Genomic DNA, 23,866 nt, shown 5'->3' with positions numbered 1-23,866 from the left:
CGTGTAAAAGCAAAAAAATATTCAAGCACTCACTTTTTTATTTCTCGGAGGAGCATCCGAATAAGGATGGCCTGCAGTGGCTCAATCATTAATTTTCTCCACATATCAAGAGCTAGCTGTCAAGACACAACACAAGTTTACATCAATAAAAAAATACCAAAAAAAACCCCAAAACAAAACTAAAGATGATACAATTCCCCATTCAGTATTTCAAAAATGAAATGGTCGGATACCCTCTTCTGTCTCCTTTTAAAATTATTGTTTGCTTCACATCTCTCCGATTTATCAATGTATTGATATATTATTTCAGCATCTTTCTTCTAGACCATCTGACTGCATTTGGATGAAAATCACACAGACCTGTACTCTTGCAGTGTCAGACAGAATTTCTAGTCATGCAGTGTCTGAATGCATGCTTTCCAGTCTGCATTCTTCCCACACATCTAATAGGACCGATTTATTCCTTGGTTCCACTCTGTCAAGGATTCTCAAATGTACATAAGGACCCTAAGCAAGTTGGTTACAAGGGCAGGTTTTCAGTGTACATTTAAACAAAAATCTGCACAGCAATAGGTAAGTAACATGTCTTTCTACCTGAAGTGTTTGAATGTGTACAGACATCGGTATTTCTAAAAATGATAGCAAAAATAAGCCTCAGCTAGCAAAAGGGAATGTCTCTTGGCCAATTTGTCAGAGGTCAGAATCAAAGATAAAGAACCCTTCTATATCAAACACACAGTGAACATCTTCAAACTAAGATATATACAGCTTACGCAAAGTCACTGAGAAGATAATATTTGACTTAAATGGAACTCAAATCACCTTCATATTAGGGATAGGTCACCCTATTACTAATATATGATTAGAGGGATCAGTCAAATAGACTCAAGTATCTCAAACTGTTGTGGGTGAAGTAATTGCTACCAAAACATACCACCTGTAAAAACACAACTGCAATCATTCAAAAGGAGTTTTTACACTTAAGTCAAAGTCAGATTTAAAGCCCAAGTGGATAATGTGATCCCTCAGATGGAGGGAATAGCCACACACAGCTGCAACCTCTAAGAACACCTAATAGTGAGTCGTAGACTGGGGAAAAAAAGGAAATTATCAAAATCAGTGATGACAGAGGGAATATTGCTAATAAAGTTTTGACACAACTAATAGACTCCTAGCTGCAAAAATTAAAATATTGATTGAGTGTGTTTTAAATGAAAGTAGGCATTTAGCTATTGACTAGGTATCTGATCTAATCCACTTTGTGAAATAAATGTTCCTTTTGAAGGGCAGACAGATGAACTTGCTCTGTCACGGCTCTCCAACACCCGTGCAGTAATACAGAGTACAAGAGTCTAGGAGCTAAAGCTGACCCAACTGTATCATAAGCAGGTTCAGAGAAGAGGTTTGCTTATAAATCAAAAGACAGATAACATTTTGAAATCAAAGTTGTCTTGGGAGTGATTTTCACTGTCTTGCCTTGTAGACAATAGTAGCAGAACAGTTAGAGGAAAACAGTTTCCCTAAGACATCAGGAGCTCATCCAGCAGAGAATGCTGAAAGAAGCTAGCTCTGGAGAGGGGCAGGGGGAAGAAAGAAAAAAGTAAAAAAAAAAAAAAAAAAAAAAAAAGACTGACACATGTTGTGACTGAGGTGAAGGGGACCATCTCAGGCAATTCTATTCTGCAATGTGGTCTCTAGCATAGTCCCTCTCACTTAAGATCTACCAGTCTGAAACAGCTTCAAGTTGCCTGTCGGAATTTTCTTGTCAAGTAAGCTACAGACTGGTCAATCCAGCAACTTGACGTATTAGTTCTAGAGACTTTTTTTCTCCTTGAGGAGAAAACTGATCTTCCTTCTCCACTGGATTGACAATACAGAACATGGTAGTTTCCTTCATTTTCGAGAATCTGTTGCCCCATGATGGGGTAAAAAAACACAGAATGCACACTTTAACTACCTCCTAGCTCAGGGCTCCCATACAGTCACTGAAAACTCAGAACTCTGAAAATAATGATACGGGCTCAACCCAGAAAAACAGTATCCTTCACCACACATTCATAACATACGGAAAGAAAAATAAATCTCTTGCAAGCACTGGCATACTAGTTTCATCAACTGATCTCATCCTGTATTTCTCTTAATACAATTACTGAATGTCTGGAACACTTATCAGGATGATAAACTGTTTGAAGCCATGCCCACACACGTCACATACGCACCTCCAGTCTCTACTATATACCTACTGTTACACACCCCAGAAGAACTAAGCAAGCACGTACTCGTTTAAGATTACTGAAAAGCTCACAAAGTTTCATTAGCGCACAGGAGTGACACTGAGACAGAAGCTTCAGCACATAGACAGTACAGTTCTGCATCTACAAACACTGGGCGTTATTTCTGTAACTTCTGTCCTTTATCTACCCAGAAGCATGATCATCTCAGTCATCTAAAAAGGGATAAATGATAATTCCTTCCATTCTAAAGAGGTGAACAACTGAAAGACTTTTCCAAAACCCCTAGTGCAATCCAAAGAATGAAAGATAGAATCCTAAACAGGAACCATAACAAAAGAGAAAATGCTTTCAAAACAAAAAGATTTGATAAACTTGGCGAGTGCCTTACAGGTCAAGAAATGTGAACTACTTTTATTTCTGAGGCAATGAATTTACCAAAAGCAGCACTGCAATTAATTTATTGAACTACTTGAGAGTAGGACTCAAGTCTCTATTCCTTTTCAGGCCATAAAGCTAATTCTATACCACTAGTGAACTGGGATTAACTTTACTGTCTCAAGATCAAAAATTTAGCTCCCACTACTACTACAGCTTACTAAGACAGTATTTGACAAAGAGAAATGAAAGAAGTCTTGGGGTGTGAGATAATGAAAGTCATTAGTAGCATTCCAGACATCATAATCATCCAAACATCTTCAAAGACCAAAGGCTGCCAACTACAGTTCAAGAATCTTGACCCTCGCCATAACCTGCCCAAATGATGAGCTATGGTTGTACCATCCTAGAAACAGCTGCGGGGGAGCTTTAAGAAGAAGTGTGCATCATTGTCCTTCCACCCCCCCTTATGATTCCTTAAACATAAGGAAAATGAGAAACTCCAAAAAGCTGAATTATCAGGTCTACAGTTTGTTGTTTACCAATGAACATATCCTAGGGCAGAAATCTATGGATAAAAGTTGTCATTACCACCCTTTGGGTAATACCTCAGAACAGAGTAGCACACTGAAACAAGGAGAGAACTCACTAACGCATCAGCATCACCCAGTGCCAAGAACAAGCCCAGACCTATTCCCAGCCCCCAGAGCAGCTGAACAGTCATTCACACAGAGCTAAGGATGCCTCCCGACAATTGTGGAAACGAACTCAGCTAAATCTCAGTCTCAGGAAATAAGGAATAAGATTTATGCCATTTTGAAGATACCACAAACACGGAAGCAACATGCACTTCCAATCTTGATAAGCCTTTACAGATGCCACTAATTAGCAAGCCTCAGAGACAGCACAGGTAGACAAGGGAAGAACAATTACCTGAACTGCCTTAAGTATATCACATTTCTGGTGTTTTTTTGAGCCCATTCCCAACCTGTCAGAGGATTAGCAATCCCAGCTGGCAGTGCTGTCTTCAGCAGCTGGATATCTGAGTCAGAAGCACAGAAGATGCTTCTTCATGCACTGCAGTCTCTCCTTACTCTTCACTAAAGGCAGCAGAGACTTCTTACTTAAATCAATGACATCAAACAGCTAGAACAGTAATCACTGACAGCTCGAGTTCTGACATTAAGAATGTATTTTCTCTAGCTTTCCAAACCAAAAGAGAAGTGTTCACTTCACTTTTAAAGGAAAAAGGCAAATGTACAGAGCAAAGGAAAAAATCAATACACCACTACAAATAATGACAGAATAAAATTAATTCCCCAGCTAGCAGTGTGTATACATACAAAGACAAGCATTCAAAAGAAAAGTTTCTGCTCAACTGTATTCAGGATTGTGGGTTTGCTCTGACTGAGATTGAAAAGGTGTTTTCAAAATCTTCTTAAAGTCATACTGAAACTATGTTTTGAAAAACTTGAAAGGTGTTGGGTTTTTTTACTGTAAAACTATCTTTTCATGTTTCTTTCCATATTTAATGGTAAGAATAATCATGAAGTGACAGAAACTATGTATACTTCACTTCTGCATAGTCAAAGTGCACAGGGTGGTATCTGCTGACTTTTTTCCATTTTACAGGTATTTAAAAATTACTCTCCAATGTACACTAGTAACTGTGTTAACATCCTTGTGCTTGCCCCAAATTATTTTTTTTAAAGATAAACCTTCTGTACGTTACACTTCTGTACAAAGAATGTCTACTTTTTTTTTAAAATCTCTATCCAAGTTTCTACAATAGCAGTACAAAACTGCTTGCATTAGAAAATAAGATGTACAGAAGACTAATCTCAAAAAAAGCTGTTACACTTTGCAACATCAAGAAATAGAAGCCTAAAGATACTATTTCAAGGGTTTCCAGAAACAAAAGTACTGCTTCTTCCAAGTGTTTTCTAGACAGAAGTGTCACCTAATAAGGCAAAGGGTTGTTTTTTTTTTTGCAAAGTGGTATCTATTACCACATTTTAAACTGAAGTTCTCCAATAGTTTTCATATTTGCTTGTGCCCCCACCCTCTGCCTTGGATCACTGTTTTTATACATCAAAACCGTAATTTCATTTTACAAAGGTTTCAGTGCTTGTAACTTCTACCATATTTAGCTATTCATTTTCTCTATGACAGGAAAGTCAAAACTTAAGAGGACAAAGCTGAACTTGTGGCACTTCTGGACGTAATTTATATCCTCTACCACTTTCAGAGATACCTACCTCTCCTATTTCCATCAATGGTTCGTTCATATCCACCCCGCCATAACCATACTGAAGATCAGCTTCAGTCAATTTGTTCTTCTTAATAAACTGTGTGTTGAGGTACCTATAGAAAAAGATATTCTAATCAAAACAGGCAGAAGTTAAGGTGTTGTAGGTTTTTTTGGTTTTTTTTAAAAATATGGAATTGTAGAATATCTTCCACATCACAAAAGATAACCTCTTTTAACCAGTGGCATTGGTTATCTGCAGGAAATTCTTAAAATATAAATGACTTCTAATTTAAGAGACCTTACATCATATTAAAACAGTAGTGTTAGCAACTGACATATCACACAGTAGCCTGATACATCACTGTCAGCATTTTCTTGGTGTGCAATATACTTGTGGAAGAATCCAACCTTTCAACATATACTACCATATTATTCATACATGCATATGCAAGATAACTGCTAAATTCTGAGCGGTTGACTAGTTGAGTGAAAGTAGCTAATTTTTAATGATAGAAAAACATTCCTGAGTATCAGATATTTTTAAGTAAAATGTATTTTCTTCTACCTGTACTGTTTATTATTTTGCATTTCTCAGACTAAAACACAAAAATAGTGTCAATTTTCACAGGACCAATTTTTGTCAGTTGTGATGCTTTACTCAGGTCATGACAACTAGCAAACAGCTGTATTGCAAATTTTAAATATAAGAATTTGCAGAAAATATTTTAATTAACAATTATAAAGAAGAAATGTTACAAATGCTTTTTTATTTTAATATTTACTATTGTATGCATAGGTTTTGTAAATAACAGACAAAGGTTTCTGCACAAGACCTGATAAAATGTCCCTCTTAATTCTCAGTATTCCCTTAAAAGAAATACAGTAGCTTTTTTAAACCAAACCAATCTCCTCCTCTTTCCCCAGTAAACGGGAAACAAAATTATAGCACCATTTATAACTGCACTTGTATTTGTTGTGTTAGTGCTTAAAGGAGGTAACGGATTTTTTAAAAAAATTCTGATCCAACTAGCAGTTTTGGGATGCTCAGTTTCAGACACTGAAGAGAGCCAGATTACTGAAGTGCTTTAAGAGATTCAGGGTTCAGAGGCTGCACCAGACTAGTGATGCCTCAATACTTCAGGCAGGAATACAAATGACAAGCAAAGACGAAAAGGAGAAACACACTATGGAAACCTGTGAACTTGAAAGTATTTAGGACACCACAGAGTCCAAAGAAGGAAGACTTGTGATAGTGCAGTGGTGACAAACTGGAATACAGTGGCCTAACCTACTTTCAGACTCCAGAGTCTTACAGAATACTGTAAAATGCTCTGCAACCATCAATAAATAACCATCATAAATTGTAAATGCAAGTCTGTGCAGAAGGCTACCGGCCCGCCATTTCATATAAAACTTGTATGGACATCCAGAATAGCTGGGACACAAGCCCTAAGCAAGCATGGTCCTTGATGATATTTCCTACCCCTGCCATGAGAACAAAGCCAGCAACTGCCATTCTGCTTTTTCCTGTTAAGCTTGCCAAAAAGGAAAGCCCTATGCTCTCCTCATTCACTCCCTCTCTTCCATCAGTACATGCCTTCTCAACAAATCCAGATCGGGCAACTGATCCATCTTAAAGCTCATGTAGCTACAAGTAAATAAGCAAGTTTAATCTAGATTGGGTATCCCTGCAAAGACCTACCTGATTCAAGAAAAAAAGAGGGTGGCAAGAAGCAGGCAGGCAGAAGCATTTGTGGCAAGAGCTCTACCACACTGCCTCAAAACCAAAACCAAATTTGCCCATATTTCCTCTCCCGCTGTCCTACTTTTACCATCAATTTCCAGAAGCAAGCATAAGCAAGTAACTGCAAAGGATGTGTGAACAGTGTAATTCAAATCAATTCCTCCACTGAAGCGATCAACTATTTTCCACCTTGAATTACTACTTTAAATACTTCATCTCGATTTCTTACTTTCACAAGACAATCCGTAAGGTTTACTTGTAACTTACTGTGGAGACAAGAATTGGGCATGAATTGATAATACCATAAAATAACCCACAGACTCTTGCTGCCCTTATGGTAAAACTTTCAGGTGAAAATCTGAAATACTTGATCACACAGCTCAGGCCCAATTACTTGAGAGTTCACCTGTGCAGACTTACACTTTAGTATCTGATGAGGAAAATGGCAAACAAAATGAGAAAATTAAAACTTGTTTACTTTCATGGTATTAGCAAAGCAATACACTTTTTGGTACCAAACCTCAAAACACACCCACCAACCTTCCACTCCAGAAAGAAGGTAAAAAGTTTGGAATTCAGAAGAGTGTTACAAGACTTATTCAAAACAAATACCTACTTTACAGTGGCATTTGGAAGACAGCATCCCATGTAAATTAACAACATCATGAAAACATCCGGTACATGAATATTTTTGTGGCAAACTTTTTCAGACATAAAGGACTTGTTAATTTAGCAAAACAAAAGGTAAGTTCTTTTACAAGGAATTTAGCAAAAAAACTAATTTAACAATCAGAAGGGTAGCTAATTATTGGGACAGATTACCTGGTAACTTCCATGTATTTCATACTTTTAGATCAACCAAGGACACTACTCTAACCACAGACTAACACAGTGACTACACTCCCAAAGCAATGCCACATCTCAACAGCCCACAGTGTCCTTGACGGGGGAGAATGGGGCACAGACACAACAGACTTTTCAAAGTCCTGACAGAAGGATTAGATGTATATTTTTTTTTCTTTTAATGTTTTATTTGGTTTTAGTAGTTTGAATTACATACTCCTGGATAAGAAACAAGTATTAGTGTTGGCAAAATAGACATTGCGAAATCTAGCTTAAATGTAATGAACCTAAGAGCGTATCTGTCTCAAATCAGCTACTGGTCATTTTCTTATGTTCTCCATGAATAAAGCCAAAAGAGTTTACCACCTTTAAGTCTTTGTCCATCCATGATATGGCACCACAAAACACCATGCATGATTACATATATTTCCAGAAGTACCATACTTTAAGCAAAAAAGGTAAACACCCTCTATTCAGATTTTTTCCTCCTCTGAAAGCTGTCCTAAGATAAACAAGAAACTTCTAAGTAACCACTCTTCCTCCCCCACCCTGCTTCCTACACACAGAGTCAAACTGCTATACTGATCCCCAAAATGGCACAAAGGTCTAGCAGAACAGTATACAGGAATAAACCTGACCAAGTGCTGAGGAAACTGCTTTCAGAAATTTGCACTGAGAGAAACCTGCTAACAATTTTCACAGGCCATTGCAAGTGTTCATGGACAGAGAAATGGATAAAAACCCTATGTGCCAATATCATCCACTCTTCTGATGCATAGATGCCAATTTAAACAACCAGAAGTAACTGATTAGCTAGGACTAATTATTACAGTTTGTTTTCAGAAACACTGTTTGGTTTTTAAGATTTTCTTCAGTCTACCACTTGCAGAATTAAATTGCTTTACAAGCTACAGAATGCATACACGGCCACATGGTGAAGCTATAAATGGCTACATCACTGTATAATAGGAATTAGCAATTATATTAATGTTTTCAGTAATTTCCATGTGCATTCACATGGTCAGCGGTGCTAAATCTATCCACAACCAGTTATGAACAGTGCTGTTCACAGGTGGATACTGAGGGAGCAGTTTGTTTTACAGATCCAACAGGAAACCAAGCGCCGCCTCAGCTGCATTAGCAAGAGCGTACCAGCAAGTCAAGGGAGGCAATTGTTCCCTCAGCACTTTTGAGGACATACCTGGAATATTATGACCAGTTCTGAGTACCCAAACACAACAAATCTCAACAAATCAAAGAGAGTCCAGAGAAAGCTCACTGAAATAGCTAGGGTGAATAGCATGAGACATACGTGAGATTAAAATAAACTCTTCTCAGAGGAGCACACAGAAAATATAAGCAGCAAAGGACACAAGTTGCAGAATGACAAATTCCAAACAGACATACAGGATTTTTTTTTTACAGTGAGAGTAATCTAACACTGAAACAGGCTGAGCAGAAAAATCTCTGTCCTTGAAGGAGCTGAAATTTGACTCAATCAAACTGTAAAAATCTGGTTTAACTTAGAAGCTAGCCCTACTCTGAGCATAAGGTTGAAATGTGTGGCTTTCAGAGGCTTGTTCACACTTTAATACGTTTCAATGAAAACATGCAACAGTGATTTCACAAGAGCTATACCAAAAGCAGCAGAATGCTTTAGTGTGTCTAGTAGTGTACACATACAAGTGCTCAGCACTAGAAATTTAGATAATACAGTATCTGTTCTGATTTACTCAAGCACAGATGAACTGTCCACTGGTTTACAGACCTGTAAAACAGGGTTAAAATAATCTATATGAAGAATAAATGAAAGCCATTTCATTACAACAAAGCACTGCAGATACTAAAACTTTAGGAATCCAACAGCCATATCAAAATTACGAGATAAATAATAAATACCTGATGTGGAAGTAAACCTCCCAGGGCTACTAAGTGCTAAAATGAGGGTAGTTCTTTCAGTAGAAGTTTCAATAGAAAAATATCATTAGTGTTAGGTTTCAAATGTTGATGGCACTTCTTGTTTGTTTAAAACTTCCTCATATTTATTAAGTTATGTAATTAGTAAGCAAGATTAAGAGCAGCAGCTTCTTAAAGCTTAAAAAAACGAGAAGGGGACTGGAATTAATACAAGTTTAGATTGTGTTACAAGTTACTGCCATATCATGCTTAGAATTAGAATACACGTTACTCCTATCATGACAAAACCGGTTGAAGTTTAATCCTAAAACAAAGGAAAATGCGTCACATAAAAGTACAAAGCAAACCAAAATTAGCCTAAAGAACTAAAAATTACATGAATATGCTAGTACTAAGTGTTTTTAAAAAAGACAAAACAGCAAAAGCTGCATTATGTGTGTTTAGTTTTTAGGATTTTTTTTTTATGAGTAGATTTTAGAACTTCAGCATTTAAAAAAAAAAATCGCTTAATTTCAATTTGCTGGATAAGAAAATCCTCCAGTTATTTTAAATAAAGGTACACAAACCAGATTTTTTTACAAATACAATTACCCATGAAGACAGTTACAGCACCAAGACACTGTTAAGACCCCATGTCCAGCAATGCTTTTACCTATTATGTTTGTCATCAGAAGTTAACAAAAAAATCCAACAACTGAAGAATATCAGGTGTTAATATCAGGTATTTCTTATTCCATCAGTTTTATCTTAGTGAAGAATATATGGGATTTTAGTTTTCAAACTGAATCCAAATTTGTTTTCCTAGCAAAACACACCTGGTGGGTGTATGTTTTATTATTGAAGAAAAAAATCACTTTCAAAGTCATACCCTTTAGAGACTTTTAAAAGACAGTATATGACAAAACTCACAACTTCAACACAAAGAAAGAACATCTAACTTTGAGGTAAAATTATTTCCAACAGAACACCCAACAAGTACATCTTCTGGACCAAAACACCATATGCAAAGCAAGAAGAAAAGTTAGAATGTGCAGAGCTGGCAGGAAATGAATAACTTCAGAGTTTAAGAACTTGGTTTCACAGATACATGAATACCACTCTGTTGAGCTTATATATATGTACAGGTTGGTTCGTGTGCATAAAAACTGTCTGAAAAAAAAAATGCTCTAGCTTATTTAAAAATAAGCCAAACAAAAAAAATCAGGTTCACACTGCTGGAGAAGTATTTTAATTCGTTGGTTTATGACCAGAAGCACTGAAGCACTTGGAAAAACTGTTACACAAAACAAAATCAGTGAGATTCATACACATTAAATAGGATTTAGCACCTCCCCATATGAGCTTGAATTAAGTCAATGACACATTACAAACCAAAGTTTGCAAGCCCAGAATGGACTCCATCATGTGTTCCCAGTCTGCTAGTGATAATTTAACAGATTTGACAAGATCACACATGTATCTCCTAACATAATAGTAAAGGTCTTGAAATCCTTTGCAAATCCTCACATCATAAGTACAATATTAACCGTGCCTCCTAAGTTATATTTACCTGCTGCAAATCACATGCATAATGCATACTAGAATGTTCAACCTGCAGTCAGAGTGAAATTAAAATCCAAATCCTAGTAAATCAAAAGCCACCTCAATATAGTTATAATTCTAGCAACTCAGGAACAGGTGAGGTTTTTTATGTTTAAGCTACCCCTAGTAGCAACAAAAGACATTCGTAATTCAGGAAAAAGTAGAAGTACAAAAATAACACAGGTTGTGTTTTTATTTATAGACTTGGCTGTAATCTAATGAAAAAACTGTAACATTGATTGCCTGTATGCAGTCTATTAGTTTCTGAAGTTCTCAGAAAAGAAACCAGGAGACATTTTTACTCCCTCTCCAATCCTTGCAGTTCAAACTTCACATAAAACAAAATTGAACTGAAAAGAGAGGACCCAAAGAGCACATAACCTTGTCTGAAAGGGAGACAGTTCTAGAAGGGAGAGCTGTGTTTTTGCCAAGGTACAGAGCTAAGCTTTGAAACAAATCATGTTGGTTCAACTGGACCCTTCATCACAACGCCTTGTAGAACACCACCTAGGATATTATCAGCTACTTCACCACTGGGTTGATTAGCAACAACATATTTGGCACTGAAACATCAGAAACAACAGAAGTAGAATATATTAGTAATGAAAGAATAGTAGAATCATCTTAGATAACTACTTCAGCAGCAAGCAGCAGGGCACAGAAAAACCTGTTGACATTCCTTTTTTCTCATGTTCTGCTACTGTAAGTATATTCTCTCCAAAACTGACTGGGGCATATTCAGCTATTGCTCTCATTAAACAACATTCTTCAACTTAAGCTGCAGATCACTGTAATCATTTCAGAAGTTTAATAACTCATTTGCAAAGCTTACCTGTATAAACAGTCCATATAGTCTGCCCCTTTGCTATACTCTTCCCAGTATCTGTGATACATAACCAGCACTTGTTCTTCAGCTTCCAGAACTCTCTGTGAAGGATAACACACACAACCCACTAAAATTAGTAAGAAAATAGCATACATACATAGAAAATCATAACAGGATTATAATTTTGGAATAACAACTGCATACTCAAAATTAAGACCACACCTAAGCTTTAACTGGTCTAAAAATAGCTTTGTTGAGATGACCAGGAAACTAACAAATCTTTATACTACAAAGTTTTGGTAAGCCAGCTGCAACACAAAGTTGCTTTATCTTGCACTTTAAAAAGAACAACCTCTATAATATATTATTTTCTATTTGTTTTCACAGAAGTACTTGCTTGAATAAGCATGGTTCATATTCTCACATCACACTGGTGGGATAACTCACACAACTATTCCCTCATTGACATGGATCAATTTTAAACTCGTGCAGCCACATGCACACTGGAGGAGCTGCCTAACTCTAGCCGCTTAAGATCAGTATGCCTTACCCATTAGAAAAGCCCTTATACTTACCAAGAATCCTGGAATAAAAAAAGTTTCACGAAATGCAGACATGTGCAAACTTAAAACAGATTTGTAAATCTAGGCCCAAACCTTTTGGAATTTAAGCAAATAGTAATCTTTTTGTTGCTGATGTCTGAACTTCTCAAAACATTTTCATACTTCAAAGGAATAAGTTCTACAATTTAAACTAATTAGTCTGATTTGTGAAGGAAGATGAGATCCTAGGAATTCAACTATAACTCTCTATAGAGTATGTAATTTTAAACTCTGGCTCAAGTAGCAAAGAAGCTTATGCAAAAATAATGTAAAAGAGGAAAGCTAGTAGACAAAACAAAATCTAGAGTGATTCCCTCTACGGTATGATTTTTGTGAAAGCTTTCCAACATTATTTCAAAGACAAATGGTGGATAGCCAATTAAAAACCACACAGATGTATGCTTTCCACTACTTCCCACAGCTTCTACTGTGCTGGCACCTGCCTGATTATCCAAAGTGAGCTCATGCAGCTCACTAGATAAACGAGGAAGAACTTTTCTATCCAAGTTGTCTGCTAGTTTAGTGAACTGACATAGTCTACCAAAGTTTCAGAGGTATCCTCTCTGCTACCAGTGGAACTACCCATTAAGACACCCAGCCTATCTTGACAAATACATGGGTAATCTAAGCTCAAAAAATAGCATCAAGCCATTTAAGCAGTACTGTGCAGAATTTGCAACTCTTCATTCCCTATACAGACATCAAAGGCAGGCATCTTATTTAAATCTACTCTTTATACTAAAATACAAGGAGACACTGTTCATCCATCCTACATATTCAACATGATGAATCATGATTCTGTTAAAATTAGCTGTCTTAGCTGATGATACAGAAGTTAATTCACAGTTACATAGGTATACAAGTATTGTTATTTGGCAAAATAAGTAATTCATCATTAATTCCTCCCCTGCCAAGCATTTTTGTTATTCTATTTCCCACATATTTTGCAAGTTTTCTTTAGCAGAGTATATACAATCAGTTTCCAATACATTAGAGTATATACTTTAACATTGTAACAGTAACTATAGCGCATTTGGAAAATGAAGACATTCTGGAACTTGTTTAAGCATTCAGTAGAAAAGAACTTGCTTTTCAAGCCAATGAGTATTTTATATAAACTGTAACTGTTGGTTTTAAAAAAAACATTCTTTCTTTTGTGTTGCATACAGGCAGATATCTATATATCTGTCTACACTGTGTTGTGTGATGTGTTACATAGATAGATAGATACAGACAAAGATATATATTCTGCCCCTGGAACTCTCACCTGTGATTTAGTCTCATAAAATCTGCACACCTTCATCCATACAAAACAAACAGCCCCCCTCCCTGAAGTCGAAAAAGACATACAATACCTACATGTACATCAGTAACTGTATAGGTTACCTTGTGCAAATGACGCACATGATTTTCCAAAAAAATTTTAGTCTCAGTATAAAGTCTCTCTCCAAGAGGTTCAGGATAGGCCACACACAAAGCATAAATGTCTCTGAGCTCAGAGTCAAGGTTTGTATCTGCTTAAAGTGTGAAAACTTACAAACAGCATTTAAGATTTACAGAACCTTCTTTTCTCTCCCACACATGCATTTTAGATGTTTTTCATATTTTTTTTCAGTTAAGCACAAAAGAAGTCATTTTCTTAAATTAGTGTAAGTCCTGATTTATGAAGAATCTAAGCTTTTAGCATCAATAATAAATTTTAAGTAGTGGAAGGTGAAAGAACGTTACAGCTAAGATCCTGGAACTTATGGCAGCCCCATATTGGCGTGGCTTTTACCACTTACTTGCCATGCACAAATAATACACAATTATCTCAAAGTGAAAAAGCAGCTTTCATCCAAAATTCTTCCTCTGTACCTGCAGCCAATGTGAAACTAAGATTGTTTTTGGATAATGGAAAGAAGCACTAATTAGGTTAAAACGTGATAGCCAAGTATGGAGCATAGCAAAAATGAAGCGAAACCAACTTCAAGTTTTCCTCTCCCAAGTCCAAAACAATTTACTGTCCCTGAGTATTGGTCCCCACTCCACAGGTGAAACAATTTTGTGGGACACTGGAAATTAAGTAATCACAATGGTAATGTGGGCACAAAAAACTGTCTTCTTTTTAACCATCATTACTATTTCAGTAATCCTATTTAGATCACAGCTACACAAAACAGTAACACTTGCTCATTTAAATGGACAGCAGCAAACAATTAAACCTCTTAAGGTGGTTCTGCCTCTGAAGTACCTTGCAGAGCTTTAAAAAAGTCACTTGATACTTCATCAGGAAAAAAAACCTATGATTAACAACTTGGCTTTCAGAAAAGTCAAGAAATGATTAAGTCCAGCTTCAGGTGAAAAACTGCAGGACAAACTAGTTCTGCAGAAGTTATCTAAAACCCATTATGCTTATCCACTAAGATTAGGTACTTTATAAAACCAGCCAAGCTACAAATTATGATTTAGCATAGATTACTCTTTAAGGTAAGCTCTTTAATTAAGGGAAGACACAAGATCTGCTTTCCTGTAGTCTACCTTAAAAAAAGCACATGCCTGTGTAAAAGGAGGTAGAAGACATAAGGACAGTTGACAAGTCACCTGCCTAGTCTATGGAACAGTGGCCAAGCTCTCATCCCACAGTTCTTCCCAAAAGCATGATTCTTTTTTTACACATAACTACAACTCAAAAAAAGAAAGGTACTGATATGGGACAACTAAATGGAAAAAAGCCTTTATTTGGCCACTGGAATCTGAAAGCCTAATCTCAGTTACAGTTATTTCATCCATTGCGATCATCTTTATCAGAATTCTCCTTGTAATGGCAAGAAGCATTAAATGGAAATCCCAACAAACAAAACAGGCAATATTCACTGCTTTATAACAGTAGCTAGCATTACATTACACCAACTTCCAGAGTTATGAGCAATGAAATATCAAAACTATTAAATTATTAGTGAAGAATGAAATATTTTCTTAAACAGGTTGTAAAGAACAACTGAGTTTGGTTGGATTTTTTTGCCACATTCCCCCTCCCCAACAAATTGTCAGCCTAAGGATGGTCCACAGTCAAACACATCCTCAGTACTATTCAAATCACAAGCCTCCTCACTACGTAAATAAGGTATTTCTGAGAAAGTAACTTCCAGAATTAGAAATCTTTGTAAGCTACTCACAAGCAAAGAGGACATTGGTTTTTTTCTTTTTAGATCCACAACTACACTACCTGCATCGCAAAAACTATTATGGATCTCCGCTACCAGAACCACTTGCTTTGAAGTTAGAGGAAACAGGCAGTCTTCACCACCACAGCACAATAAAATAACGGCAGCTTACCTGATGAAAGCAGCAAACAAGTATCTCTGAATTTATCTAGCCTCTGTGTCTAGGCTTCAGTTAGAAGTCTAGATGACTTGACTGTTGTAAACAAGTTTTAGTTGTAATAAACGTATTGAAGATCAAAAATATTATGTGTACTCCTTCACGAAAATGCCTATCTTCCAAACATGCCTTTCTTTATTCCAGAGAGCAGTCAAATTTTCTTGCAGATTAAGAAAGCAGAATCCAGTATTCTTCCTTGACATAACACTCTTGTGTACCTGCTGAAATTAAACTAATGGCTTAATCACAGAAGGACCTCCATATCAACCTCACACATTTTCCTGTAACAACCAAATGATAAAAATCAACACCAAATCCTATTTGTTGGATACTAAGTTTCTCTGGATTTCTACAAAAAAAAAAAAAGCTACCATGAGTCTCAAGAACACATTAAAGTGTAGCTTTGCTACAGAAAGCTTACATTCTTGCTTAGTTTGTACTAGTTTATTCACTCAACTGTATCTTTCATTTCAGAATCCAAATTTAGGTGTACCATTCAAAACGTGAATCTTTTAACAAAAAACCTTTGAGAGGAGATGAATCATTAGTCATCACTGGTATTTTACTCCATAAACTTAATGCACATTTTTTCTGTGATGCTGTCCCTCAGAAGATCAGGAAGCAGCCTTTACTGTTCAATAATTCATTTTAATGGTGAAAGCCATCTGTCCTTCCAGTTCAGCACATAGTTTTGCAGGGTGAGAAAGGTCAAAGAAAGCTGAAGCCAAACTGTTCTTTAGGGGCCTTCACTCTGTGTCAAGAACATCAAAAGCCTTGCACAATTTAAGTACTCCAGTAGCTGCTATTTGAGGGGTATTACCCAGCAAGGGGAAACCAAAGCAATTCCAAACTAAGGGGAAAAAAATAAATCACCAGTTACAAGAAAATACTGTATCCAAGGCCATAAAAGCTCACTAATACTGTCCCCGGGGTAAAAAAAAGCATCTAGTTAAGACCATATATTAACAGAAAGTTTTGAATGGATCTTCTCTAGAAGACCAAAGCACAGCTTTCAGAAAAACTCTGTGGTTGTTGGTCTTCCTCTGTAACAGAATCAAAATTCATAGAGCACTTGAGGACTCACAGTCAGAAAGAATCATGATGATATGAACTTTATTTACTCTTCCTTCTCTTTGGGCTGGTTCTTATATTAAAGATATAGTTCATAAGTTGTTGGTTTAGGACCCTTGTAAAATGGGGGATTAGAGGAAGGAGAACAAATATGCATAAAAGATTGAAAAAAGCAGGTGGCCACGTTGCATACTTTTAAAATAATTCTGTTTGCTGTATGGCTACCTTCCTCCCTGGGTACTGTTCATCCTGTTTATTTGGTTGGTGGAAAAACCATGACAACAAGCAGAAGATCCTGAATTTCTACCTATTCAAAAAGGTTCTGCTGCTTAAAGGTAGTTATCCAAGTACAGATGAACTGTAACTCTAACCAAGCTTGATCAGCCTTTTAACTTAAAGAGTACTCCCTACCCTACTGAACACTTAGAAGCAAAGCCTTGAAAGTTATACAAAGCATTTATAATAACCAAATTATTGTAAATAGTATCTCAGAGAGACAACTGTCACTCATTTACCAGACAATGAAACAACTCCAGAAACATTTCTTTCTGCAGAGAACCTTAAAGGAAATCTGAAGGTCAAAGGTGGCTCAAGATGACTCACAGTTTAAATAAAGTGACATATGGTCTTTCAGGTGATCTTTTCCAGAAGATTTTTAACGCTTACACAGTTGTGCTTCCCAGCCCATTGCCATTCTAGCGTTTCAAGTTTGAGATACAAGCTATATTTAAAGGTAAGCTATGTTTAACAACAGAATTGCCAGCATTACAGAGAAAACACTATATTCAAGACAAACAAGTTCTGGGGAAGCAGTGAGGCAAAAATTAGTTCTAGAAATGCAATCCACACAGTAAAAGCCTCTCACCCCTAAAATACTATTAGTCTCCATACACTATTTGATCTCAGCTGTCTCAAGCAGCACAAGAGAAAGCAAACACTTCTTAGAATACACTGCTGCAGACTGAAATCATGATCCTTTGCTATATTTTATCCTTTGTTTCCACATCACTGTTTTAACTATAAGGAGACTACAAAGATCAAGTGGTACTATAACCAATGAAATAACCTGTATTAATTTCATTAACACACAGTTCAAATCATTGGTCACCTTTTTATTGTGCTTATTAAACAGCAAGAAGAAGAGTTAATGGGACATTTTGTTATAACATCCCTATAGATGTTTAGAAACAGATTACTCAAATTGAATTTAACAGTGAATTTAAAGCTAACAAAGATCAAGATGATGTATTTTTCAAATGCCACATCTTCCTAAAACATATCATCAAAACCTTAGTTTTCTTTATTTATTTAAAACCTGGAACACACCAGCTGTATAAAATGACAAGTTTAACCAAGTCATTCAATTCTCAGTGAGCAGTTTGCGTTAAAACCTAGAATTTGGTTAAGAGTAGCATAAGTACTAAACAATCAACATTTAAGTTGGAAGTTACAAGTCACACAAGCTTCTCAGGCCTTTCAGCCATAGAGAATAAGACAAAAAGGCTCCTGCCTGTGCCAAATCAGCACTAATAGTGCCACTTTCTAAGGAACATAATTCCAAGATGATGGCAAGTAAGGTCCTAAGAATTACATGCCAAATAATTCTTCCAAGACTGCTTCCCAAGTCTCCTATTCATAAGTGTTCCCCTTCTGATGTTCAATCAACTGGAGTAAATCCCAAAAGAGGATCAACAGCAGACTAGTGTAAAAGGCCTCCATGTAAGAAGTTCTGAGTGAAACATCTCATTCAATTATTATTTTAGATTTTAGGTGCCCTTGTTTAAATGTTTAGAGCTTTAAGCTACAGAAGTTAACAGCTTGTTGAAGACTGAAATACGCAATTCTCAAAAACTGCTTAGAAAGAAATGCTGACAAATTATGCTGTGGTAGTAAGTACACAACTCATTAATTCAAAACGTCTGTAAATTTTGTGAAGCCATTTGAACTTGAGTCCCGGACCAGGTGAAGAGTCGTGCCCCTTAGAAATTAACCACAAAGTTTTAAAATTAAAGAGCTCCTTAAAGATTATCACACCATAGAATAAGGTTCCACAAAGACTTTGGGAAACTGATTTTTTAATGTATTTATATGCATGCACACACTCAAAACAGGCACATGGGAAAGCAGTTCTGAGTCTCTTTTCTTTAGCCTAGCCCTTGCACCCAGAATAAGCTTATGTTGTAAAAATCTATGTATAAGAATCTTCTCAGGAGCTTTTTTTTCACCCAGAAGAATTAACAAAACAGTAAGTCTAAATCATTCTCCCCTACAATTAAACCAAACTCAGTCAAATTGCTGCAGAACAGCTGCAAAGCCTCCTAAAAGTCTCTCAATTATCCACCACACTGTAATGCCTTATGAATGCACAGACACAGGGCACAACATAACTGGTTAGAATAGTCACACTTATTTTAAAAGAAGTTGACTGAAACTTAAATCTTGTAAAAAACTTACAAGTCCATTTTACATGTAAAATGCAAACTTTTCACCACAACAATATATGTACAGCTGTGAGTTGAACAGCAAGATCATATGACCACAACTAGAAAGAGTAATTATTTTTTAAAATAGCTTAACTGTCAGAGAGTAGAGAGGCAATAAGAGTGGAACGAAAGTAACAAGGCTTTTTTACAAACCGTTGCTACAGACATGTCCAATACGGTAGCCGATGCATATACTTCTGTGAAAAGCTATAGTATAAGCTAAGCATTAAAGCTACTAAAAGTGAGTAAAACTCAGAACAGTTTACTATTTATTACCATGGCAATTTCCACATAGAATACTTCCCAAATATGCAGAATTTCCCATCTCTTTCAACTTATCCACTGACCCACAGGCTTAACAACTGATACAACCTTACAATGACAGGTACAACAGGCCTACTCCATGCCAAACACGTCATACAAACACATTAAGTCAGATTTTCACTTAAAGGATACGAGAAGCGATCATTCCACGTTGCTCTTTCAACATAATCCAACATAACAACAGCTTTAATTGTTGTTAGAAGTTTGTTCCATGTTTCATCAAAGTCAACTACTCGTGGTTTCAAGGACATTGTGGGGCTTTAGTGTTAATCTGTAGAAGAATTAAACATGTCAAACACTGCACAATTATTTTAAAAAAGATACATTTCCTTTGAATTTTTCAATTTAAGTTTTGTACACTGTTGCACCACCATGATACAGCAACAAAAAGAACACCCACCCCTGCTTCCCCACCCTCCAAAATCAAGCTCACAAGCCCCTAGGTTTAACATTATGGAACACTCATGTTGCATGAATACCCTATAACACAACGTCAATTAACCTAAGAAAATCATGCCTCAAAGTTCATCACCTTACCAAGCTACCAATTTAACATTTCCAAATGAAGAAAACAAGTTTCCTGTAAAATGTTGTTTGTTCACTTTCATGCGAAGACTGTTTCAGCTGTATCTGAGAGAATTTTGGGCAGGAACATACTGAATGTATTAACAGAGTATTTGATATTCACTACTGTCAGTTTGTAGTCTATGTTCACCTCAAGCTTTCATGAGACGTTTTTGGTGTTATATTTAAAAAGCCACAAAACCCTAAAGCTTTGATCAGGATAATAAAAGAAAACACATCTAAACACAGAGTATTATATAGAGCTTGTGCAGCTTATTGCACTGTGCAGCAGGACAAACAGTGAATTCTTTCAAGTAAGACATGGCTTGAAAATATGGAAGCAGTGTTAGTAGTTTCATATAAAAAACCACTGGAAGAGATTTATTGAAAGAAAAGCATTAAATTACTGAAATAAATAGAGGAAAAAATGTAACTTAGAGGAAAAAAAGGGGGCCCTAGAGACACAACGGTGAAGGCCTCTTCTTTGTTTCTATCTCTCTGTCCTATGCACCTAATCTAGAAAGGACCTGATATGTGACATTCCATACACAAAGAATTCTAGTTCCTGCTCAGAAACACAACATTGTAAAACTAAAGCAAAAAGTGGAAAGAATACTTCTATCTCCATTTTAAATAGATGGAAAAGTGACTCAACTTGTCTTCCCAAATTTTCAAGGTCAGAAGGGTAAAAAGAAAGCTAGCGACAGACTTTCAACACAAAACACACCTCTATAAGAGAAAGAATCAAATGGCATGTTAAAAAAAACTATTTAGCAACCAGCTTACTACCTTAACTGCTACTGGCTTTTAATTTTTTGCAGGCAGATCAGTTCTCTCAAACTGCAGGATATATAGCTTCTCAGTTTAAGGAGAGAAAAAATTTAAAAAAAAAAAAAAAACACAAAACAAAACAGAATGCATATAAATGCCACCCTGACTAACCAACCAAGCTCCTTAACTGTCGTGAATTTGGGAACCACAGAGGGTTGTTTTCCTCTACCTGCAACACAACAGTTTCCGTTTAAAACTTAATCAACATTTGATTTCATACAGAAACTGAGTAGCAACTAATATCGAGGAAGTGGTATTATCCTATGTTTTATGAACAGGAATCTTTTTTAAGAACCACCAAAGCTCAGAAAGTGGTGTGTAAACATTTTCAGTTCAGTAGAAACATTTAAGCTGTTACATTTGCAACATAGTTACTACTTTTGGAAAACAAAAACAAATCAACAGTCCATTTATGTCAGTTACAGCTTACTACACAGATCAGTGAGAACTGACAACACAAACAGATACGCATCAAGGAAGGTACACTGAAAAACACAAACCCATTTTTGTTTCATAGAAACATAAACCTCAGTAGAAATAAACAACAGGAGAGCTCACTTCCAGGAGGGGAAAAAGAAAAAATAAAAAGTGCTAGTCTTCTAAAAGCTCTGATGTTATTATTCTTCTGGAAAACACAGGACTATTTTCAGCTGATCCCTCCCCAAAAAAATATCATGGTCCCCCAAAATTTTAAGAATCCTAAGAATTTCTTGTGGTAACAATGGTATACTTGGTTGAATGTTATGTTACAGGTTGCTCTCTCTGAAACACACTTTGTAACTCTATTCCATCACAGATAAGCAAAACGGAGGGGAGGAAGGAAGGGTCAATATAAAGTCCTCCCCACCATACATCACACAGAATCTATAACACTGCGTTTAGTATCACCAAAACCCCTAATAATATGTAAAGCACTATGTATCCACATACTCATAAAGGTACTCTGGAGTTAAATAGTTTAACACAAAGCTGACTTATTTGGCATTATCTTACAGCTTTCACAACAATACAAATTGAAGCATGTTTTCTAGACGTGTTCAGAAAGGCAGTATAACTTTTTCTGTAAGACACTGGGGTTTGGGGGTGGGTGTAGGTGTGTGCTACGCTTTGCTGTCTGCAGCGCGCAAGCTTACCAGCTTAGAGAATTAAATTACTTGTACCGATGCAAGCAACCTCCATAGTAAAAATCATCGTAGAGAAGAGTATCTACCCTAGGGTTTATAGCATTCGGGGGTAGGAAACCATACCTGTGTGACCAGCCCTAAGGTAAGCGGATATTGTCGAAACATATTTACACGTGAGGATAACGAAAGGATGTTGCTTCCATCACCTTGTTCTTTAAACCATACCGCTGTCACAGTGAATATAGTTCCTCCCACAAATAAATGTAGGGTTTTGCCAGCATCGAAACATCCCCCGAATTTCTCAACTGTTTAATCATTTAAAAAAAAGCGATATTATATTACGTGCGAGCGGCGGGTGAGCCGCCGAGGGCTAGGGCAGCCCGGCAAACACGTATGCAGCGCGGCCTGCTGCCCCCCCGTGCCCCCGGCACCCCCCGCTCCGCCGGCAGGCCGCGGGCAAGGGACCTGCCCCTCCACCGAAAGAAAAGCGAAACCGGCTGCGGCGGCAGCGAGGAGCGCGGAGCAGCCCCGCCGGAGCCGCCGCATCGCGCCCTTCCCGCCGGGCAAGGGCAGGACCCGGGGCAGGACCCGGCCCGCGCCCCCCGCAGGGGGCAGGGCGCTGCCGCACAAACACCCGGGGAAGGGAGCTCGGGGCGGGGCGCTGACCCCGGCGGGCAGGACCCCGCGGGGCGGCGGGTGGCGGGGCCTCAGCGCCCTCACACGCACCCGGCCCGGCCGCCCGCAGCGCGCGGAGAGGGGGGGACCGCCGCCTCCCCCTCGCTCGGGGCTCCCTCCCCTCAGCGCCCCGGCGCTGCCGGCCGAGCCGGGCCGCGCCGGGCGGGGCGGAGCGGGGGGGGGTTACCTGGCGGCAAGGGGCCCGAGTCAGCGACGCCCGCCCGCCGGCCGGCCTGCCTCGCTCCCTGCCCTGCGGCCGCGGTCCCTGCCCCGCTCCGTCCTCACAGCGCTGCCATTACCCAAGCCGCTCTCCCCTCGCGCCCCGCCCCTCCGCCGGCGCCGCCACTGCCGGGGACGGGCCGCGGGCGGCCCCGCGCTCTCCTCGCTGCCGCGGCGCCGCTCCCTCACCCGCCGCGCTGCGCGCCGCGCGCCGCCGCCCCCAGGCTCGCCCCGCCGGCTACAGGCTGGGCGAGGGCCGACGGGTCCCGGTGCACCGTCACTTTCCGACCCCACCCCCCCGCCTGAGGAGAGAGGCTTGGTACAACCCACTGTACGGCAAGCACGGGCGGCCGCATTTCCCAGCAGCGGGGCAGCCTGCGGCCGCACGGCGCATGTCCCGCCGGGCCCCCGCGCACGCGTTGCTCCTCCATTGGTGACGCTTCCCCTGCCGCGCGTGCGCGGTGCCGGGCCGCGGCGGGGCACGAAATGGAGTCGCGGCGGGCGGTCGGCGAGCCGGCGGGTTACGGCCGCCTGGGCCGCCCTCCCCACGCCCTGCGCGGCTCCACGGGTGCCGGGGAGACTAAGCTTCGTGCGTGGGCCCTCCCCCGGGCGCGGCGTGTCGCGGTCCCCAGGGGCCGCCTGAGGAGATTTCCGTCTCCTCAGAAGATGGAGATGTGCCTGTTCCGCCGCAGGGGGAGCGGGCAGCCCCCTGGCCTTGCCCCAGCCCCCGCCTGCCAGCAGGGACCAACGACCACGAATAAACCCCCTCCAGCACCTGCTCGAGGAGAAGGGCCCCTGCAGCGGCGGCGCCGGGCAGAGCCCCCCCCGGCCCTGGCCGC

At 38.9% G+C, this 23,866-nt stretch overlaps 1 protein-coding gene across 4 annotated transcripts in view; it reads right to left on the bottom strand.

Annotated features, from left to right (window-relative positions):
* The window catches only part of CUL2 (cullin 2), a 52,466-nt gene extending 29,114 nt beyond the window's left edge, over positions 1–23,352 (bottom strand). The window contains exons 1-6 of one of the 4 annotated variants that reach the window (XM_037384066.1): positions 23,217–23,352; positions 19,747–19,885; positions 13,760–13,862; positions 11,778–11,872; positions 4,868–4,973; positions 34–116 (exon numbers count right to left, since the gene is read on the bottom strand). In XM_037384066.1, coding sequence (XP_037239963.1) covers positions 34–116; positions 4,868–4,973; positions 11,778–11,872; positions 13,760–13,862; positions 19,747–19,865 — 506 coding nt within the window. In that variant the 5' untranslated portion in view covers positions 19,866–19,885; positions 23,217–23,352. Of the gene's footprint in view, positions 1–33; positions 117–4,867; positions 4,974–11,777; positions 11,873–13,759; positions 13,863–19,746; positions 19,886–22,256; positions 22,406–22,995; positions 23,140–23,216 lie in introns of those variants that run through there. The other 3 variants (XM_037384068.1, XM_037384065.1, XM_037384067.1) reach the window with 3 other exon arrangements.
* Between the last annotated feature and the right edge of the window lie 514 nt (positions 23,353–23,866).

Source organism: Falco rusticolus, chromosome 4 (genome assembly GCF_015220075.1).
Source record: "Falco rusticolus isolate bFalRus1 chromosome 4, bFalRus1.pri, whole genome shotgun sequence".
In the NCBI taxonomy this organism is placed as follows: domain Eukaryota; kingdom Metazoa; phylum Chordata; class Aves; order Falconiformes; family Falconidae; genus Falco; species Falco rusticolus.
This window is presented reverse-complemented; position numbering and strand designations above follow the sequence as displayed.